A 22,431-nucleotide genomic window follows, 5' to 3' on the forward strand; every position below is an offset into this window, starting at 1 on the left:
TATATCGTTAATAAATGGACAATAGTCGTGCAATAGTCTAGTGAAACAAGTAGCAATTAGACCAGTGTATCTCAACCCAGTCCACAGGGATCCCCAGACAGTCCACATTTTTTTCTCCCTACCAACTCCCAGCCAATCAGGAACACAAATACCTGGTACAGGTGCCCTGGGACCAGGGAGGGAGCAAAAATGTGGACTCAGTCTCTGAGGAATGGATTGAGAAACAATGATTTCAAAATAACACTTAAAAAGTAGAGTGTTATTATTCATGTGAGGACGGACACTTTGAGCTAGGAAAGAATCTGTACGTTACTCTTTCATTTAAAAGGACGTGGATTTCACTTAAGCACTGAGTTCTCGCTGTGTGCTGATTGGTCGTCTGGTCACCCTACATAAACTGCAAGTGGACACAGCACTGTAATGATCCAGATTTAGCCTGCTGATGATGAGGGAATCCCAGCTTATGGGAAGATACAGTGCATTGTGATGTTTCATGACCTCCTAGCAGATTCTAAGGGTGAGAGCAGCTCGTGGGTGGGGAGGGGTGACCCCCCTGGCACGACTGCGTTTGGCGACAGCTTGGAACACAGAAAAGGAAATGGCTGTGTGTCACCCTTCCTTCAGTATTTTCTCATCTGACCTCAGCCAACGCATCATCTGGAGACAAGACGGCTAGTTAATCTCGGGAACGAGGTGGGGGGCGTAAATCTTACATCCTCACTCCAGCATGGCTGAAGAGACAGAATCATGGTCTGCAGCCTGGGAGACCCGGCACCCCATTGACACGGAACCGGGGCGAGTTCTCTCGGGCCACAGCGGGGACGTCTCGGGGATTTTCCCGGTCCACCTCTGCGGCTGTGCAACCTCGAGGTCTCCTGCTGAACTCTTCACCTCTAGGACCATCCAAATACCGAATAACCCCCTCCGCCAAAACCTCAGTAAAGTATAAGCAATAACATCCTCTTCTGCTGTGTGGGGCAGGAGGAATGGGAGGTCGGGGGGGGGGGGGGCGGGGTTAGATAGTACAGAAGGGCTGCCTCTTTATGCTGATTTCAGCAGTTCTGGGCTACCCAGCAGAAGAAAGTCTCACGCTTCCGTCGGCCAGAGCCCCCAGGCTGGCTGAGGCTGCGGACTACAGGACGTGGGGCAGAAGGGAGGGAACAGAGCCACTTATTTTTATTTTTTTTACAGTCCCTGCTCCAGTTGCGCCCACTTCCTCTATGGTAACAGCTGTCAAAACGTTGCAGGATTACAGCGCACCACAAAGTTACGGCTTACATTAGAGCCTGGCACGGGGCAGGAAGTCGGGAGGGGCCGTGCGGGCCCGGCGGCTCCGGACACACCGATCCTCGGGGCACTGCGAGCGGGACCCAGGAGCGGAACAGCAAACGGCGAGGCCTTCGCCTTTAAGACTCGTAACGGTCCTCCTTGTTCTGGGGATATCGCAGGTTTCGGAGCATGATGGTACCGGTGTTAAAACAGATGCTCGAAACCCCGTTTCAATTTTACAAGTCTGAAGTGGGGGTTTCTCTTCTGTTTCAAGGGGTCGGGGGAGAGCCGTTCTCCCCGGAACCTAGAGAAGAGTGCTGGTCGCAAGTAGCGATATCCACAAAAAAATTTAAATAATAACAAAGGAGGAAAATTATTTTCTTACATTTTTATTATCATTGCAATGGAAAACAAAGTCTTAACATTTCACAGGTAACACTTGTATCATAGAAATGTACTGACATCACCTACTCTAATAGGTCTGTAAAGCAGAACCAGGTCAGTATCTTCATTCCTGAAGAATAATGAGTCAGGGAGAAAGTCCATAATGTGCGAAAAGCTTTGACTTTTTGGTGGTTCGGTAAGTGCACGAGGACTTGTGTCCTTCAGGTTAAAATTTAACTGGGAGCAATTTCTAAGAAAACAGCCCATTTGGTGTCTGCTAATGTGTTATCTGGACAATGACAATGAAAGCACTGGTTTTTTCATAATGTGTGTGTGTGTGTGTGTGTGTCCAAAAACCAGGAATAGGGACCAAAAGGGTACAGATCCTTAACATTTATTCAGCTGAATAAACTGCAATTTTGGGGAGGAAACAAAGAATTTTCTGATTTGAATCTCAGAAAATGAGCCGATGCTCTGACATCCAAAATCATGATAACAGCTGTAGATGAACAGACCCTGGAAACATATAATTTAAAAATTCATTTATTATTTCCAGACTTTCTTGCCTTTGTTATACAAAGATATTAAATAACTTAAATACATTCTTACCAGTCATTCAGAATCAGTTTCTATACCTACAAGCTATACACATGAGGTAGAGGAAAATAATTTAGGTTCCCATAAGACATGAAAAGAGGAAAAAGACAAACCTCTGTCAGTATTATCCCCACAATGGACATTAAAGTTTATTTTTTTAAAAACAAAAAAAAAGGCAACACAAAATAAACCCGAAAGCAGGCAAACCTGTTCATCCCACAAACACTCTACTCATTTTCACAATTTTGATTTATTAGAAAAAAAAATCTAAAATGGTTTGACTTGCATCATAAGTGTCAGATGTCATCCTTGCAGTGTCATTGTACACCTCAGTCTCAAACCGCCAAATCCCACAGTGAAGCCACGCAGTCCAGAACCTTCCGGAAAGAAACCCAGGAAAGCTAGGAATTCGCTAATCCACCTGACATGGGTCATCGTCTAATGCAGTGTTTCCCAACCCGGTCCTCAGGGACCCACAGACAGTCCATGTTTTTGCTCCCTCCCAGCTCCTGGGAAGGGCCTGGGAGGGTGCAAAAATGTGAACTGTCTGGCAGGGAGGAAAAACATGGAGCGTGTTTTGGTACTCGGGCACTGGGTTGGGAAACGCTACTCTAATAGGTATCACCCTTCACTTTCCCTGGGTTTAATCCTTCTATTCTTTTTACATCTTTTCAGGCTGTCCGTCCAACTATTACGCCATTTTATAATTTGACTCATTTGTTAAATTTCTAAAAACGAAATCGCTAATACCTCTTTTGCCGTTAATTATTGGAGCTAAACGCCAAATGTTTGATTGATTGTTGTTTCTCTCCAATGTTTGTATTCCAGAACCTTCTTCTGGTTATGCTTACAAAGCATCATCAACAGCAGTATTCATAATCCTGGAAAATGCTCATTTTTTATACATCTTATCACAGTATGTATGTTCAAATATGAAAGAATTATAGTGATACCCTTTTCAAATTTAACCAATCGTGTGGCTCAAGTGTACCTCTGCCAAAACAGTGAATTCACGCAAATCTTTTATTCCACTTCACCCAGGCCGTTAGAGAAAGTCGTTCAACCAAAATCACTGTTTTAGCATAAAGTTTTAATTACCATGCAAAGGAAATGTTATGACTGGGAGTTCAGTTAATATCTAACCGCAGGTTTTCCTGTATTCCGACAAAGAAAGGTTACAAAATTGAATTTTGAAAAACTGACAATTTGTTACGTCTGGTTTTGTGCTCAAGTGGCAGAAAAATAGAAAATGAGAATCCATTAAATAAAATCAGGTGCAACAAATAATAATAAAAAAAACAAACAAATAAAGCCTATGTTCCTTTGCTGATGCCTCCACCCCAAAAATAAGCGAATCCCCCGTTAGGCCTGAAACAAGCCACAGTAACAAATAATGAATATAACAACAGTCTGGACTTTACACTATATACAGTGACACACATGCCCATATTCCAAAAAATAATTTAACTTCTCATTTTTCCTTTTTCCTACAATATAAATGTTTCATACATAGTCCATTTTTTCTTTCTTTTTTAATGACATTCTGTCTTTACCACACCCATCGGCTAGTCTGGGATTGCCTAGTTCACCAACTGAAGAACACATCGATTCAAATACCAAAAAAAATAAAGAATCATTAAAAAAAAAATCACTGATGTGAATATTCTGAGTGGCATAAAAGAAATAGTTAATATCTGGACCACCATTAAATGAGAAGAGAGTCAGGGATTTGTAGGCGTGCTTAAATGCTTATGTGGGTTTTGAGCAAGGATCCTATGAATAGATCCTTGGCTGGAGGGTTGGAGCATCCCAGAATGCAACTGTCGTGATATTGACAAGGACGTCACGATAGGCCGCCTAGTCCAGCAGCCTGGTAACAGCACGGCCTGCCAGCCTGCAAGCCTCATCCTGTTTTCAGCTGCGGTGTGCCAGCATCCCTGCCCAAGCCCTGTACATAGCTATTATGGTTTTCATGTAGCGTGCAAAGTTCTATGTATAAATTCTCAACTGCTCCTTAATTGGCTCGTGCCGATTGGCTTGTGGAATCGAGCTCGCAGGCCTGCTAGCCGAAGGTCCGCTCCCGTGTCTTCCTGACAGAAGTGACTGGAGCCAAGTGGCCGGAGAAGCTAGAATCGGGCTCCTTAATAGGCCACCTGCATCCGGGACGCCAGCCTATCATAAGAGGCCATCTCGGCCAATGAAGGCCGTCTGTATGATTTCGGCCCAGAGAGTTTGGCCGATCCACCGCTAAAGCTACTAGCGTTGCCTTATTTTATTCTCACGCTTCTCCGAGTCAAATGTCTCTCTCCTAATTTCCCCAAGAATCACCTGCGAGTTTTATGCATGTGCCTCAATCATGCCTCTTTACCACAGAAGAATAAACCATAACTATTTACAATGGGGAAAAAAAAGAAACAAATCCACATAATATGTATTTATAAATATGGTTCTTTAAATACTCAGAAAGCTTCCAGGTCTCAGTATGTGAATGGGACTATATTACAATATAGGATCTTTCGCTCAGTAGTTCATTCACACTAGCCTAAGACAATACAAAACGTTACTATATATTTGCCTTTTATATAGTTATATATTTTGTTGTATGCTACTATATACACTGTTTATATATATATATATATTTTGCAGGACATGCTCAGTTTTGAAAAGAGATTGAAATGTACTGGTACATATGTTATGTGGAACGGAGAGGAAAAGATCCGCACCCCGGGACAGGCTGATGAGGGCCAATCGAGAATCATCACGTCAAGCTGTCTGACCGAAGACCGACTCAAGAATCACCTGAATTTATCCTTGTTTCTATAATCCGGATTAATGTTTATTGACGCATCAAAATGCATATGTTCCGCGTTTGAGGCATCTAAAACATATAGATATACTTCATTTTGCAGTCATGATGTTAATTGGGATGCGTAGATTCATACCAGCGTGTTTCAGAGATGACCCAACGTTACGGAAGCATTATGGTTATAAAATCATAACGACGTCAACACTCATCCCCACATCTGAATGGCACACATACGAAAGGGATTACTAGTTACAGTAAGTTTCCTACTGTACAGCCCTTAGAAATTGCAGTGTTTTTGCAGGCTTGGCAAAGGTTTAAGCAGCAACATTGATTTTAATGTATTATAATCTATATACTGAATTACTCTGGCCAAATTCTGTTTTGAGATCCCATTGCATTGCAGTATTGCCTCCTGAAGACAATGATCGTGATCGATCTGGACCTTCCACCTCGGCCCCTTCACAAACCACTGTGCCCACATCTGACAGGTAACAGGTAGGTCAATGGACATTACGGAAAGATCACGCTACCCAACTTCTTTGGAGGAGACACAATGAACGCCTTTAGTTGGAAAAACGTTCCGTTTTTAAAGCTTCGGTTAATCGTACAACATGACATGCTATACCTATGCTAGTGATTGTGTGTCTAAGGTGAATGCCGATTGGTCAACAGAGAACCAGATGACCAGCTACAGCTGACATAGCCTTCAGGTTTTTGCAACTCAGTCTTGTCAATCAAACAGAGCCTGGATAACATAACTGATCATATCACCAAAATGTTTGGTCTTCATGTCCATGGCCAATTTGTCTTGATGGTTGGCATTTGGCTTCATGGTGCTGTGCATGAGCAAGGAGGAAGACGAGTTGACGAGACGAGGCCCCCTCGTGTTCTAAAATGCGAAACATACAAGCACGCCGCGGTTACCAAACTGTCTGAGATGGAACATCGTATCAGCAACCGAGTAGCACAGTAGACGATCCATCATTGAGGTTGACAGGAGATATCCTCTTACATCATACAGGACTTGTGCCAATCATCATGGCGTAGGGAAGCTCACAAACACGGCAGTTCCTCCCGCCCTCGATTCCTGCCTGTATTAGTTGTACCATAATTTAATTAGGCACGGAATCTGAGTGGAAATAGTGGTTTCAGTCATTCCCTGAACGATAAACTGACAAGTTCACTTCAGGCTAAGTAAAGCCTTGCGAGAAGAAGATTAACTGCCCCCCCCTGCACCTTCAAAGCAATGAAGGGAAGTCGGAAAAAAAGATTGCCTGGCTTTCTCTCTGTTACACGAACTGCTCTGGACTGATATTCTTTCTTTAGGGAACGCAATACGCCATAGTTCCATAAATTATATCCACAGATACATATAACACATATTTACTGCTTTCCAAAGGGCCTTGTCAAAGTGAATTACACAAAAACATAGCAAAAAAAAAAAAGAAACACGCAAACAGCTCCAAATGTTTGCATGGGTAGTGGTTGTTTTCTTAGATAATTGCTAAATATACTTAAGGCATAATTTAATATATTTACATACATATGCATACACACGGGTATGTTTGAGTGTGTATATGTGTGTGCAGAATACATCATACACCCTGTCACTTTACAGTTCCTCTTAAATTACCAAGAGCACTGTCTGTTTTAGATAAACTCCACTCCCCATCTGCAACTCTGCTATCTATTCGATTAGCTGGGTTTAAAAACCTAGAAATTCTTTCTAAACCAGATGTCTTCGAGAAGTCCTTTTCCCCTATGAAGACCTCACTCCGCCCTTCCTCAACAGTCCACGAGACTTGCGTGACTCACAGGCACTGCGGAGAAAGGAGTAAGCGTGGCGTGGGGTCCGCTTGCTACGAGTCAGGGCTTCCCGGCCAAAAACTCTGGAGTTCCGATCCATTCGCTTGACAGTGGACCACCTACAGAGTGAAAAGGGGGGCTTGAGGCAGCCCAGGGGTCATTTACAAAAGTGCTTTCCTTCGTTCACCAGCTGGTTTCTCGTCAATCCCCAATTTGACGTCAGGGGAGCAGCGGGGTGTGTTTGGCTGCGAGATCCCCTCCCCCGAACCTCTTTATAGCGCGATCCGCCGAGAATCGAGAATCAGAGTTTGGCTGGGGAGTCGAGTGGGCGCGGTCTGGGGAGAAATCAGAGTAAGGGAGCGTCTACCCTTTACAGGTATAGACCTCCTCCCTCTGCGTGCACTGCTTGCACTCCACGTAGCAACACCATCGAACCTGGCACTGGCAGGGTCGGGTCACCACCCGGCTCTGGGTGTTGTGGCCCCGGCCGCAGCAGATGGCGTCGCAGTTTTTGTCCTTGTAGCACTTGCGGGCTGACGTCCCCGGCGAGTACTTGCTGGGGCGGCAGAAGCTGGGGGAGTCCTCGATGTGGTAGAGATCCATGGTGCGAGGGATGGGGTCGCTGGGGCCCGGCAGTGGCTGCAGCCCCCGGGGATGCCCGATGTCGCCCTCCCCCGTGGCCTCGTTGGACGGGCTGACCACCTTGACCGAAGTCTCGTAACGCTGCTTCAGCTGCTTGCCGATCTCGTGGAACGGCAGGAGTTGTCTCCAGCAGGTCTGCACCGTGCAGGAGCCCGACACCCCGTGGCACTTGCAGGTGGTCTCGACCCCGGCCCTGATCACCTGGGGGGGGGGGGGGGGGGGGCACAGACGAGGCATATCATCACCACACTCATTGTCTCACTAACAGCACCCAGATACTTAGAGGGTCAATTAATTTATTTAGCCAATGCTTTTAGCCAAAGAGACGTAACCAGGGTTAGTCAGTCCCTGAAACAATAGGGGATTAAGGGCCTCACTCAAGGGCCCAACAGTCAAGTTACCCGGCCCACCATGGGATTCGAACCATCCAATCATGAGCACAGATGAAGTACTGCAACCCGGTGAGCCGCACAACACCGCCAGATAGCCGAGCCAACGTCATCTTATCACAGTATGCATGTTCAAATGTGAAAGAATTATAGTGATGCCATTTTCAAAATGTAACCAATGGGAAGAAAAAGATGAAAGGACGTCGTAATAACCAAATCAGTACAACAAAGGGACGCTTTGATAACCAAATCCATTCAAAGTTGGCTTTTTAAAACCAAATCTGCGTTGACATCCATAAATTACAAGAAAGGGGCTTTTTGTTTTGCCTCCGAGTGGCATAGTCACTTTATGAATCATAAACATTAATTTTTTTTCTGCAGTTTTAAAATTGCCCAATTAACTCATTGACTCTGTGATTTATCGGAGTTCCCCATTGTGATGTATGATTTAAGTTTTCTTTTTTTTTCTCTTCCATTAAAAAAAGATTACATTTTTCCAACGGCTGCGCTAATGCCAGATGACAGACTATTGCGAAATGTCTTTGAAGATGCCTGGTCAGTCGCTCCAAGTACCAATAAGACGTCTCGGGGACATAAAGGCTCTTAATTAAATGTTTGCTCAGGGTAAAAATTTAATAAGCGCTTTAATACTGCAGGCTTTAATTAACAAACCACAAAAAAAAAGTCTGGGCAAGAATTTAAAAAGGCAGAATGGCAAGAGGAAGACGGGAAGGAATGTGACACTGATATTATTAAGATTATCAAGGGTAATAGAGCTTGATTAAAGCCAATCGTAGCTGTTAGTAATAAGAGGAACACTATATTCTTCAACTGAGCATTTTGAATAAAAGACCCTTTGAGATGGTCTTGGGAAAAAAAAAAAAATTGAGGGGCAACGACGAGACAAGTGAAGTAGATAAGGGGCCCCCAGTCCCGGGCGCCGGGCTCTGATTGAAACCACGTGGGTCCATCCTTGACCGTACGCCAAAATGTGTCACCTGCGCTGAAGAATTTGGGGTAGGTTCAGGTGAAGGGCAGGTCTCAGCAGGGGACGGGGGGGGCGGGGCTTCAGACCGAACGCAGCCTCCTTTCAAGGCCGGGCAGAGAAGCATCGAGGTCCAGCACCATGATGCCATCGTGTTTATTTAGCAAACACTTTTATCCAAAGTGATGTATAATTGAGAAAGCGGGATTGGATAGCATTTGGGGGGGGGGTGTCAATGGTTGTGCTCGAGGGCTTGAACTAACAATCTACTAATCACAAGCACCTGTCCTAACCCACTGCCCCCCGTCTTTCTGAACGCCGTGTCTCTCCTGCTTCTTCTCATTAGCCGCTGGGTTACGGCCGAGCCGCTATTCACGGCCACACCTCAGATAGCTCACCGGGGATGATTTAACTGGCAACCGCCTTGAGGATGAGCTGAAATAAAACTCGTCAAGTCTTTTCCAGCGAGGGACCGGGTTGCCGACTTGTGGCTCTTAACCTTAATAAATAAACTGCCCTGTGGTATAAATGGTTAATGATACTTTAAAGGGCAACCAGAGCTGGGGGGGGGTTAAGGGCCGCGATCAAGAGCCCAGGGACATATGACTATTCTGCTAAGGCTGGGCTCAAACCGGCAACCTTCTGATCACAGACACAGAGGCTTAACCCACTGAGCCAGATGCAGCCCCCAGAGGGGGGGGGGGGGGGGGGAAGCAACCGCTAATCAATAAAATTCAACGTGAAGATTATCACAAGTCTTGCCCAGGGTCATCCGTTTGTGTTCACATCATGTCTGCGAACAGAGAAGCCTTTCAAGTGAAGGTCACGCTTGTATCGAATCTGAGCGAAGCCACAGTAAACTTTTAACATAAGAACATTTTTTCTGGATGGGCTTGGATAAGGGAAGACAAATGGAGGAGCATGTGTGTGTTGTTGACCTACGGGGAACTGCCTGCATGTGATAACATCTGGGCCACATTCTGTGCAATAATTTACATTCAAACTAAAATGAAAATGGCAGCGATATGAGAAAATATGAGTTCGGAGCAGTCAACGCCAGATTCACAGTTAGATTTAGTTCTTGATGTTTTTGCCCTTGACTATTACTCTTGATGACATGTCCAAGCCACACCCCCCCAACCCCCAACCGACACAATGACAAACCCAAGGGGAGGGGGGGGGGTGTGCATGCTTGTGCCTGTGCTTTTTTTTATTTTAATCTGAATGAATCAAATAACGACTAACAAGTTTTTTGAATTTCACAGTCAATTTGAAGACAAAATTTATGCTCTGCAGAAATGAACATTAAATCCTTTCAAGAGCACTATTAGAAAACAGTTTATTTAAACCTCCAGAGAATTATACCATTAAAAAGACAGCATGTCTACTACTAGTAGAAGTGCTGTGTTTGAAAGTTTTTAAAGTGAATTACTGGCCATGTGCTCAGGGCAGAGAAACTGATTGACCCATCATAGACATATATATATATATATATATATATATATATATATATATATATATATATATATATATATATATATATACGCTGTTTACACAAATTACACAAAATATACATTGTTTATGAATTAAAGACCAGAGATGTTTGTTTGTAGTCAACACATGAACGTCCACAAAGTTCTAGGGAAGCAGATTGGGCATTTTCCGATGAGTACATTCTCCAAAAAGCCACAGAAGTTTCGATCCGCTCTGCACACGGCCCCCATAGATAAGCTTGTCTACGGGGGCTCTCATTATAGACTCTCGTCTATAACGAGAGTGCGTTTTCCTCTGTGCCCAGTTATGAATATGTCATACTGCCTTTCCGATTCAGCTGCAGTAGGGCAATGCGGCACAAAGCCATCCACCGTCCAAGCATTTCAAGTGTTAATCTGTAGGTCGTAACAGAAATCATAAAACTCGCACCGAGCACTTTGGGACATATGGTTTCGATTGCCCGTTTCCAAGCGGACCACCTGTTGCCATGGCAACGAGGCAGGGAGGTGGAGGGGCGGGGTGGGGCCCGCCCTGGACGAGTTAGCCTGTCAGCAGTTCACACAGCTGGCCAAGATGCTACAGCAGCCTGGCAGGGGTTAAATATTTCCTGCCATTGTTCCAGTCTCAAGGGGCACCTGACTTGAACGTCACAATTTATTTTTTTGTGGCACCCCCAAATTCCCCCTCGCCCACACCCCCTCCATCCCATAGACTCTCTCATAACAGGTCTGTGTGTAATGCGGAGTCCTGACACTGAGTCCTGACACTTCCAGAAGTGCACTACTAAGAAAAACAGAACCTCCCCTTACTTGGTAAATAAACTCTACAGAAAGTGTGCAGGAGTGATTTCTAAACATTGATCTCATCCCTTTGGGGGGAATAACTTCAGTCAGTCTGCTCACATGCCTCCAGACATTTTACACATGCGAAGACACAGAACAGCTCTCTTAAAATGCATCGACTTTGAAATGAGTGAATAAAAATTAAAAATAGTATGAAAAAATATCTATGAATCTGTTGATAATATAATCTCGTTATGCGACGAGGCCAAGAATTCTCTCCGTCCTTCTCACATCTATAGAATGGTCATATTTTACTTCATCTCCTTGGGGAAATTAAGCTTTTCGCCTATCCCATCATGCTCTGCAAGAGATACATACACAGACCGGGAGTCCAAGCAAAGGGCCACCCAGCATCCAGCGTCCCTGGAGCAATAGGGGTTAAGGACCCTGCTCAAGTGCGCAATGGTGGAATCTCTCTGCCAGCCTTGGGATTTGAACCAGTGACCTTCCAGACATGAAGTCCTATCCTGCAGACCCTTATATACCACTGTGTACAAATTTGTGCTATGTTTCTAGCAGAGGCTCATCTTCCATTTCCTGATCTTGCGTTGTTCTGTCTTAATGATGATGTAATGTATCAAAACACACCCATGAGAAGCACATCTCTGTTGTGAACGGCGCTATATAAAAATGAATGGAACTGAATTGATTAGGGAGGAGCAGCTCTTCAGTCTGCAGTTTCCTATTGACAAAACCGCGTCGCCCCCCAGCTCCGAAGGCCTGGCCGCACCATGCCTGCAGCCCCCCCCCAGGCCGCTCACCCTCATGCCCACGTTGGTGTTCTGCATGTCCACGCGGGCCCGCAGGTCCTTGTATGACCTCTTGCCCAGGAACTCCTTGACGAACTTGTGGCTGTACTTGAGGTTGTCCCCACAGCCTCCCCACTGCCAGGCCTTGCGGTTCTCCAGGTCCGGCGCCTCGTCACAGGTGCAGCGCTCCATGCGGCCCGCGGAGCAGGCCTTGGCCATGGCGTGAGTCAGGCCTGCCGAAGAGATGGCGTACAGGAAGGCCGTCTCCTTAAAGCCTAGTGTGGGCAGAACGGTGTCAGTCATGGGTGGTTAGCAACATAGTGTGCAGTCTACCCAGAAGACAATAATATCCTTGAGCCATGCATGTGGGAGTCTTACTTACATAGAAATGTTCTGAGGACAGAACGAAAAATGATTATAGAGGAGACAGGACCAAGACATCTGATTGGTTGGATTCACCTCCTCTACAATCTGATTGGTTATCTCTCTGAGCCAATCATATTTCATTATGCGTTCAGAACATTTTTGTGTAAGTAAAATTCCCATGACCTAGAATCACCTGCACCCTGATTCCCACACCACAAAGCTTGGGTTTCAGCACCTGTACCTCTTTTGAGCAGGTGAGTGCGATAGCGCCCCTCCAAGGTGCAGTTCCACCTCTCGAAGCGGAACTGGTACTGGCACTCGAGGGCGCTCATGCTGATGGCCTCCATGAGGGTCTCGGCCACGCCGGGGTCCCGTCGGCACATGCGGCGCTGCTTCTTCTCCAGCTTGAGACGGTCGCACAGCTTGTAGTGAGCTTTGCCCATGCTGTCTTCCGGCTGGGAGCTCAGCGGCAGGAAGGACAGGGGTTCATTACCCGTCAGCCTGGGTGGGGGGGGCGCAGAAAGGCATAACCTCAGAGCTCGACAGACGGCACAGTTTACGCAAAGCGGATACATCTACAAAGGGAAACGTGACGGTCATCATTGGTAAAGACACTCAACGGAGACATAGTTCTGCTTAATAAAATGTAGTTACGGTACTATTATCCACATAGAGCTGCAACCCTGCATAGGACAAGCAGGTAGGGAAAATGACTGAATGAATGAATAAAGGTATTAATGAATGAATGAATGAATAATATTCACACAGACTTGCATTTAAAAATCAATACTTGTACATGATAATCTGTTGCAAACAAATAAAAAAAAAACTTATTTTCCAATCACTGCTTGCAGGGGCCAGATTTGGTTACCAGTAAGTGGCAAAGTAAGCAAATGCAATGTGCGCAGTGCTGGAAAACTCCAATACCCCAGGTAGCAGAGTGAGGACTGCTGAGGGTCCCGCTTCTTCTAATCGCAAAAGCTGATGTTTACTTTACGGCCTGAGCAAGTGGGCTTTTTGATACATGAACTACAGTTTCATTTTAGTGGCAGGTTAGAGGCACCGTGTCCATTGCTTTGTCAGCATCACATCAGTCTGCTTTGGAGGTGCCCCAAAGTGACAGCACTGCCCTGAAGTGACAGCACTGCCCTGATGTGACAGCACTGCCCCAAAGTGACAGCACTGCCTTACAGTGACAGCACTGCCTTAAAGTGACAGCACTGCCCTGAAGTGACAGCACTGCCCCAAAGTGACAGCACTGCCCCAAAGTGACAGCACTGCCTTAAAGTGACAGCACTGCCTTAAAGTGACAGCACTGCCCTGAGGTGACAGCACTGCCTTAAAGTGACAGCACTAAAGACATGCAGGAGCCATGTGTTGGTTAGAGGCCTAATCGCTCACTCAGCTTCATATGTATATTTTACTTCTCCAGGGCTGTGTAAAGACAGAGTGCCAGGGAGGTCTTTCCAGGACCGGTGATGTGCAGCTTTACAGTGTAGTAATTACGCATACAAAAGTCTCAGCTTGTTCTGCATTGTTCCAGCAACTCTCACTGGAATCTGGAAGATGCAGATGCATCCCTTCTGAGAACATGACTGGAATTCTCCATACCCTAGCTGAGCCATATACTGAATATACCATGACCCTGGATGGATGGATGGACGGAGAGATGGATGGATGGATGGATGGATGAATGGAACATCAAGCATGTAGTTTCAAAGTTAGTTACGTTTAATGTTACTAGACATGGGTGTTCCTTCATAAATGAGTACAGTAGGTCTAGGTGAGTCTGTTCCTATACACCCAAATTCATAATAGCACACATCCCATAAGCATTAATGCAAGATACCATATACCTGATCAAAAGTAAATGAAGGTAACAGAAAACATTTGGATTCCCCTTTAATTAACCCAGACTTAGAAATAAAACATAATGTTTTTTCAACAGATAAGCAATTTGCCTACTTTTAATAAAATCATTTTAGCATGCAAGATAAGGAAGGATTTTGCATATTTCTGTTTAATAGTTGTGCCTAAATTATCAGACAACGGGGTGTGTGACTGCTTGTGTTACATCAAAGGCCTGACAGAAGCTTTCCAAATAACTGACAGTTGTACATTCAATCTCAGAACAAAAGCACGATTACTGCATTCAGATAGATCTAACAAACCGTTTTCAAAGCTCACAGACTACAGGAGAATGACAGGTTTGACAACTAAACATAGCAAACAATGTATCTGCACATAATCACTAAACAGGATCCTTTTATTAAGGTATGCTGACTGCTAGCTGCCATCGTTAGACGCTTCAGTATTTTAAGGTTCACGGAGCGTTTGTTTCATCTTAAACGGGAATGTACTCTCCACGAACTCAGCTGGCTCAATAAAGGCTCAATAAATATATATAAATAAATGCATAAATAAACCTTTAATATGTCTTTATTTCACCCTAGAAAACAAATTTTGAAAACGCACTTCAGTCCACAGGGTATGTATTCGGGCAGATCTAGTGGGTGGATTTAGTGGGTTTAGGAAATTTAATGAAAGGTCTATGTTGCATTACTGAGTGAGATTTGGTTTCCATATATGACACATGCAACGGCCTGACTTTAGGTAACTGGCAGTGTCATCTCAATACCAACAACTAATGGAGTGAGTTTTGTAAATTTGCTTTTTTCAACTGCAACTTGATTTCACTGTGAATAATATGAATTGTTATTCAATTGGAGAAACGCGGAATTGAAAGTAAAGTGCATAAAAGACACACGTAACAAAGCCTGTCCCATAAATATCATATCGTGATATCATGCTTGTGTCATGTTTCAGGTGTTTGCATCAGCGAGATGCTGAGCTCCTGTTATTTACTATGTCATCTGTTTGTACTGTCATGTAGGGTAGAGGGAATCTAAAGAAGTTTAAAATAACAGATGTGACCTGCCTTTTTCAGGAATTTTGCCTTCAGGATAGAGATTCAGAAACCCTGCGCTCTTAAGTTCTTGTTTGCCTTTCCGTGCTCATTTGAAAACTCGCCACTGAATTTCCCAGCGAAAACCCAGCAAGCTGCGTCTTGACGACCATTCTGCTTGCCAAACGGGCTCTGTCAAGTGAAGGAACCGGCCCCCGTGCTTGAGAAGATAGATATATCTACCTGCCTACCTTCCTACCTATTTGCCTACCTATGTATGTAGCTGATCTGTCACTAAACCACAGGCTTGGACATCCCTGCACCAAAGCAGCTCTCATCATCATCATGCCTTCTTCTGCCAGTGTGTCTTTGAGGAAACTGGCAGGATGAGTGATGACCGTCTCTCCTGCACCATTGCTCAATGCTTTCCTTACTTTGTTTTGACGGTATTTTCATTGGTGAGCTAACCTAATGCCGCGTCAATTAAAAATTACAATAAGAAAATTATTTCTCATTAGAAAGATTTACTCTACGTGTTTCTGGGCTGGTACGGAGTTAAATAGGTTTATTTAATCTTTTGTTCTTTTAAAGCCCTTAAGACAATAAGTATTGAGTGTGATTGATTAAGCTCAGTCACACATCTGGCACCTAAATTAGAGCCAGCTGCAAAAAAGGCTTTTAAATGCTCTCCGTGGTTCTCCCAGGCTTGGAAGTAACCTCGCACCAACCACCTGACAGAAGCTACTAACTAAATAGTAGGTACATGCTTCCTGTTCTGAAGAGGTCTGTGACACGAATTGCCAGACTCATCTTAGCGTCGCTGCTACGCGTCATCAGTGTAGGGTAGTGAGTCTGCAGTGCAGGACAATAAGTAGCTGAGATAGTTTAATACTGGGCCCGCCTGTGTTTATTTGGTGTCAGTCACTACAGTGATGACCTGGAATGCGGTGGTGTCAATGCATTATCACATGCCTCCGGATTACCCGTTTGCCCAGCCTAATCGCGGGCAGCTAAGCACATGCTGCTTAATATCGATCCATCAGTCAGACTCACAGCTGTTCCCGTACCAAAACAGCCCGAGGTAAAGCGCCCAGCTCAATGGTGGATCACTCAGCCTCCAGTCCTTTGCCTGAGGGATTATGTCGGTTTCACTGAGGTCAAGTGCCCTCATATACAAACACACACGGGAATCCATCCATGTTCCTGCATGTGAATACAGGCCCTTAATTCAGATAACAATGGAAAACCAAAGCTAAAATAACAGCACTAAACCAATTGGTGCCATCTAATCCGTTGAGGTATCTGGGAATTGGATTGGCGAAGGGTTGCTCTGCTTTCACATGCTATTCCAAGATTTCCCACCAGCGTGACAGGTAATCTGGTGTGTGTGTGTTGAAAATAGATTCGTACATGCTTTTGTCCAATCCCCTAACAGTGAGTCATCAGGTTCCCGGCTTACATGTGACTCCTCATTAGCCGTCTGAAACGACGAATCACCTTCTCAGAAGCGTCGCTGAATGAATGGCTGCTTTCCCACAGTGCTGCCCCCCCAGTTGTCCGAAACAAGCCCAGCAGAAAATGTCACCCCTAACGAGAGCATGCGTGACTTCCGTCTCCCCGGAACAAAAAGGACATTGTGGCACCAGAGCCAAACCACAGTCGAGTCACCACACTAATCCCCGGCCAGCTCGGACTGACCTATACACAACTGAATATTTTTAGCCTGCAACTAAGAACGGTTTCGATCTGAGGGCCTTAAACGTCTTTAATGGGACTGAAAGAATCAGACCTGGATGCAGCAGGGCCTCCGGCCTGGGGGCTGAGGTAACAGCTATTTCTTTATGCAAATCTCCCACCATTTGGATGCAAATATTAATCATTAGTACGCTTGCAATTAAAAGTTAAAGATACTACTTCAAACAATGAACTCTTTAAACTCAAACGCGACACATTCAGGCATGTCTGATTACCTTACTTCAATATCCAAACATTTGACAAGTTCCACCAGTCATACGCCCCTCCTGATATTACTGTTTGACATGATGAGGTTGAATTCCCTGACAACACAACCCGTTTTCTCTGGTAATGCCGAATAATGAACATGCGCATCATGTATTCTTAGGTTTCTGTCGACCTTATAAGGTTACCCTGTCTACACAGTGATTTATATTTATAACACATCATTTATTAAATTTAAAATTTATGAGCTCACTTCTAGTCGTTACAATGAAACATCTAGCCAACGGGCATCCTGCAAATGACTTTAAGGACTTTCCAAATTCTTAGGACTTAGGTTACTACGTACATTTTCTCACAGATTTTAGCCAATGAATAAAACCTTTCCAGGATGATTGACACATGACCAGCAGTGCCCTGGGGGGGCAGTGGGGGGGGGGGGGGGGGGCATTTGTGGGTCTATTCTCTGGTGCCCCACTGCTAAGCTTTTGTCCCAGTTTCTGCTTCTGCATTTTGAGTACAAATATTGTTCTTTACACATATTGGATTTTTTTTTTATCCGGATAATAAAGATGAGCAACACACAAAAAAAAGATTCTAACCCTTTTTCTTACAGGAACAGTTTAGAGGTGTATTTTATTGGAATCCCCATAGTATTTGCTCGTCAGAAACACCCACGGCACTGATTCAGACACCTTTCCGTTCTTCACATTCCCCTCAACTACTTTATCCCATTAAATATCTGGAATGACCTTGAAGGGTCATGTGATCATTTGAATGGTTTGCTTCCAGCTGACTGAAACACAGCCTTTCCGCTGCCTCTCATGCAGGTACACGCAGGCCCATGTCCACCCAGTCTACCTCATACCATGCATTGTTTCCACAGGCATTGCTTGATTATTTCAATGGACCAGCATGCCAACTGCCTCTCGTTTGCACTGCTCTGAATCAATTCCTATGTACAGCACACGGGCCTTAAAGCATCTATAGAATGTTCCGTGTCTGCACGGCTGTTTTTGTTTTTTTGTGAAATCAAACATAGAAAAAATGTTTCTTGGACAACTTTTTCACTTGAGTCATCAGCATTGTGTGTGTGTGTGTGTGGGTGGGTTAAGTATATATCACACTGTGGGGACCACACGTCTCCACAATGTCCCCACACTGTGGGGACAAAGTGTCCCCACAATTATTTTGACCTTGTGGAAGACAATCTTTTCATTCCCCACTAGGGGAAACTCAATTTTGTAAAAATTGAGTTTTTTGAATGCAATCAAAAAACCAAGAATGCTAAAAGTCTTGTATTTTGTTTGGTTACTTATGGATAAGGTTAGGGCTGGGTAGGGGTTCAGGTTGTCATTGTTGGGATTAGGGTTATGCCCATAGAAATTAATGGAGAGTCGCCTCAAAGACATATAGATACCTAATCTCTCTCTCTCTCCCTCTGTGTGTGTGTGTGTGTGTGTTTAGTTCCCTAAGCCACAAATGTAATACAGCAACAAGGACTTGTTTAAGTACTTGGGAAGGTTAGATAACACAAACTGAATTACTGAAGTCCACCACACACACGAGACTCGCCTGCTTGATTAATGCCCATCTTGAGATCCTCGGAAAGAGGGGGAATAAAATGTTATTAGCCTTAGCATCCAGGATCTTAGCATCCAGGATCTTAGCATCCAGGATCTTAGCATCCAGGATCTTAGCATCCAGGATCTTAGCATCCAGGATCTTAGCATCCAGGATCTTAGCATCCAACCTTTGCCAAAAGATGAGACTTAAAATCACAGACAAGATTCTCAATATTTTTGTACAAAATCCAAATCTAATTTAAACAATCCTCTCATTAAAGTTTCTAAATATATTTACGTAAATCACAGTGACTTTTAAGATGTTAGTTTGTAGTGACTGTATTTTTTGTCCCGGGGGGGGGGAATTCCAGTATTTCTGTCACTTAAAATACAGGGAGAGCCTTGAGGATGTAGAGACTCTTAATTGTTACTCTAGAAAGAGCAGGACAAGGCTTCCCAACGCACATGCCAGTTTGCAGCTGGCCTGGCCAAGTAATCACAGGGCTTTTGCAGCAACTGCAGACATCTGCTGTTCTTAGACATGTTATTTGAACAGAATTCCTGGACCACGGTGAGGAAAGTCTGGACTTTATTGTGCGTTTATGCGAGACTCGTCAGAAATGGCATTTGGGATCGGGAAGTCTAATATAAACCAAAAGTTTAGGGTATCGTTTTTTAATTCGTCCAAGCTCTCCTCCTCAGAACATGGAAAGCAATCGAAGTGTCACAGCCAATAGGAAAGTTTCATGGGACTAAACAGGCTGCCTATATAATAGAGCATCTTTGTGTCCAATCCATTAGTACTACATCATGTGAATATCAGTATATATCGTCTTATCATTACAGGTTTCTTAATTTGAAAGTACTGGCACCTACAGAAAGGGGTCCGAAATAATGACAGTCGTATATTATAAGGGACGGGTGTCAACCCTAGTTGGAAATCTTACAAAAATGCGCCAGGCATACATCCCTAAAAATGGCAAGGCTTTTGAATAGGCCTTCTTATGTCTGAGACCACTTATTTGCACTACATTTTTTACCCTAAATGACGGCCATTCATGTTATGATTTCTACTACCACTCACTAAATCTGTCCTTATGATATTCTCCTCTTGTGTTTGAGGCCCAACCGAGCAATTCCTCCCACTGTTTCGACATCCTGCACCAAATAGCGAAGGCCAGGGGTTTGCAGGAGTTTTCACTGAATCCTGGGTCTGTGCCTGCAGCTATATACCTGCCACAAGTGAAGTAGCCTTTTAATTGACAGAGCGTGGTTCGGCCCAGAGACCATGTGGCAGCAGTTATGCCACGTTCATTAAGCAATTACACTTCCCTCCGTTGGCCACACAAGTCCGCCCGCCCGCCCAGTTAGAGTGACAGCCGTCAGACGCCGTTGGGAGTTAGCACGTGTGGGTGTGTGGCTGTTCGAGACGACGGCAGGGGTTCTGTTGGCCTGCCCGTTAAAGAAATGGGCCGCATGCTTAGCCATAAAACATATTTTAAAAAGTGTGCTGAGTCACTGTGTTTACAACCCGAATGTTGAAAGCAACCATGGAGTATGGTGAGAGGTCAAATGAGTGGGTGTAGGGATGAGAAACATAAATGGTCTGAATAAACCAGGCTGGTTAGCATTTAAAATTAGCGCAAAGCTAATATCAAAAGTGAGACCTCGGGAAGAGGAAGGGGGGGGGGGGGGGGGCGAGATTGTTGATTATTAAGCAGAAAAAAAAATCCAGCAAAACCTCTAGCTGTGTGTAAAAATGTGCAGCGAAAGAGATGAAGAAAGAGAGCGGGGGAGCTCGATATCGTGTTTACCGTCATGCCGTCTTACACGTTAATGCCGGTTCTTGTCGTCACTCGTCATGCGCACCTCTCCTTGTGTGCTTAGCCAACGCTTTGTGTTCTGTGTTTTTACAGTTGAATGTTTTATTTAATTATAACCACATTCCAACCTAAAGGCCCTCCCCCGATGTATTTTCATGGATAGCTATGAGCTGTATCGAAGAATCTATGGGAAACCTTTTGCCCACATCCACCCCATTCACATCTATGTTGACTGATGATTTTTCTAAACAGCTCATTATAACAATGGTAGTTTTGCTAAGGAACGTGCAATTTTCTTAACGAAGGCTTGTTAATAAATTCCTCTTTGCGTTCCCTGAATGTTCTTATGTTGCACTTCTGGTCATTATTAGGTTCTTTTCTTTTTAGTAGGTATTGTGTACCTCCTTCCCCAATGCTGTTCACACGTGTTCCTGGGCCTTCACTGGCCCTCGACAGCATGTATGTTTGCAGCGTACTTTATGCCTGACTTGTGTCTTGCTTTGGAAAAAAATGTCTGATAAATATTTAAAGGTAAATGTTTAATATTACTGAATTCCCACAATTTATGCTAGGTTTTGTAGGTTGAGTAGGTTCTCCAACTTACAGGGAAAGTTTGGGGGTTGGAAGCAGGACTGACACTCCAGTTACTGCAAAAAGTCACACTGTTGTGGTGCTGAGGTCTCACCCACTCCATGGCTGCACTCAGGTTCTCATCCCTGAGGTGGTTCCTCGTGTGGTGGGTTGGCAACGTGCTGTAATCGGTGCCCTCCTTACCTCTCTCCTCCTCCTGGGTTGTTACATACGTACTTTTAGTATTACCTTTACGTGTATTTATATTATGTCATTTCAGATCCAGCTACAGAATTTCATTGTACTTGTGTAATCCACTTGCACAATGGCAAATGAAATCCGTCATCCTCGAAAGGAGAGCATCGACTGTGTATTACCCTACCATCTGTTTGTCTTGTCTTTAATGGGGGGTAATCATTTTGACAGTATGTTGAGAGGAACAAGTGATTAACTTCAGCAAACCATTAAATATATCCAACGTGTCTGGAAATATGGCAGCACGTGTCGGTTAGTGACACATTTATGCGTGTAAGTAACAATGACGGCATCGCTCGCGTTAAGGCTCCCGGTGTCATCATAGAAGGTGAAGTGGATGCTCGATGGTGTAGGGGGTTATTTTTAGGGCAGAAAACTGAAACGAAATGGAGATGGACAAGATGAGATAATGGACAGTCAGCAAGTCTAGGAAGGCGACGATTGCACAAGAGCCCGAGACCGTGGGGTACAATACGCTACAGGATAGCTGCCCTTGAGTCAATCAAAATGTGGGATTATCCCCAACAGTAAAATGGCCATTACATGCAATGGTGTCATACTCCAGCATCTGAAATGCCAAGGCAAATATAGTCTGACAGCTGAGCGCACAAAACCACATGTCAGGAGCAACTGAACTCTTACTGGGGAAGAGGGCTGGAGGGAGACCTTGAACTGGCCTCCTCCAAAATCTCATCAACCGCAGGAGTCTGGCTAGTGCACCGGCCTCACCACAACGATTGACGACTGTCTAGCACACTAATAAATCCATATTATTAGCTCCTACCTGTAATCCATAGAGCATTTGCTAGTTACAGTAACACCCCGATTTCGATACACAATGCTTCAAGACACTTTAGTTAATTTCTTTTGCCGTGCGCGCATACTCCAGCGCACGCAGGCCATGGCAAGAAAACCCTTCAATGCCAACACCTCTGAAATAATCGTTCATAGGGAACCTTTCATTCTGCATGCATGTTATTATTTTTCCTGATCTGTTTTGTTTTGTTTAGTTGGCACAGTGACATGCG

General features: G+C 44.5%; 1 protein-coding gene across 1 annotated transcript in view; it reads right to left on the reverse strand.

The window, feature by feature from the left end:
• Window positions 1–1,680: 1,680 nt before the first annotated feature.
• Window positions 1,681–22,431, reverse strand: part of wnt9a (wingless-type MMTV integration site family, member 9A) — a 35,799-nt gene continuing 15,048 nt past the window's right edge. Inside the window, 3 exon segments of the mRNA XM_023815760.2 lie at window positions 1,681–7,705; window positions 11,976–12,238; window positions 12,571–12,830. Of these exon segments, the coding sequence (XP_023671528.1) occupies window positions 7,226–7,705; window positions 11,976–12,238; window positions 12,571–12,830 (1,003 nt within the window). The 3' untranslated portion in view covers window positions 1,681–7,225.

The sequence above is a fragment of the Paramormyrops kingsleyae genome, chromosome 4 (genome assembly GCF_048594095.1).
Source record: "Paramormyrops kingsleyae isolate MSU_618 chromosome 4, PKINGS_0.4, whole genome shotgun sequence".
Classification (NCBI taxonomy): Eukaryota; Metazoa; Chordata; class Actinopteri; order Osteoglossiformes; family Mormyridae; genus Paramormyrops; species Paramormyrops kingsleyae.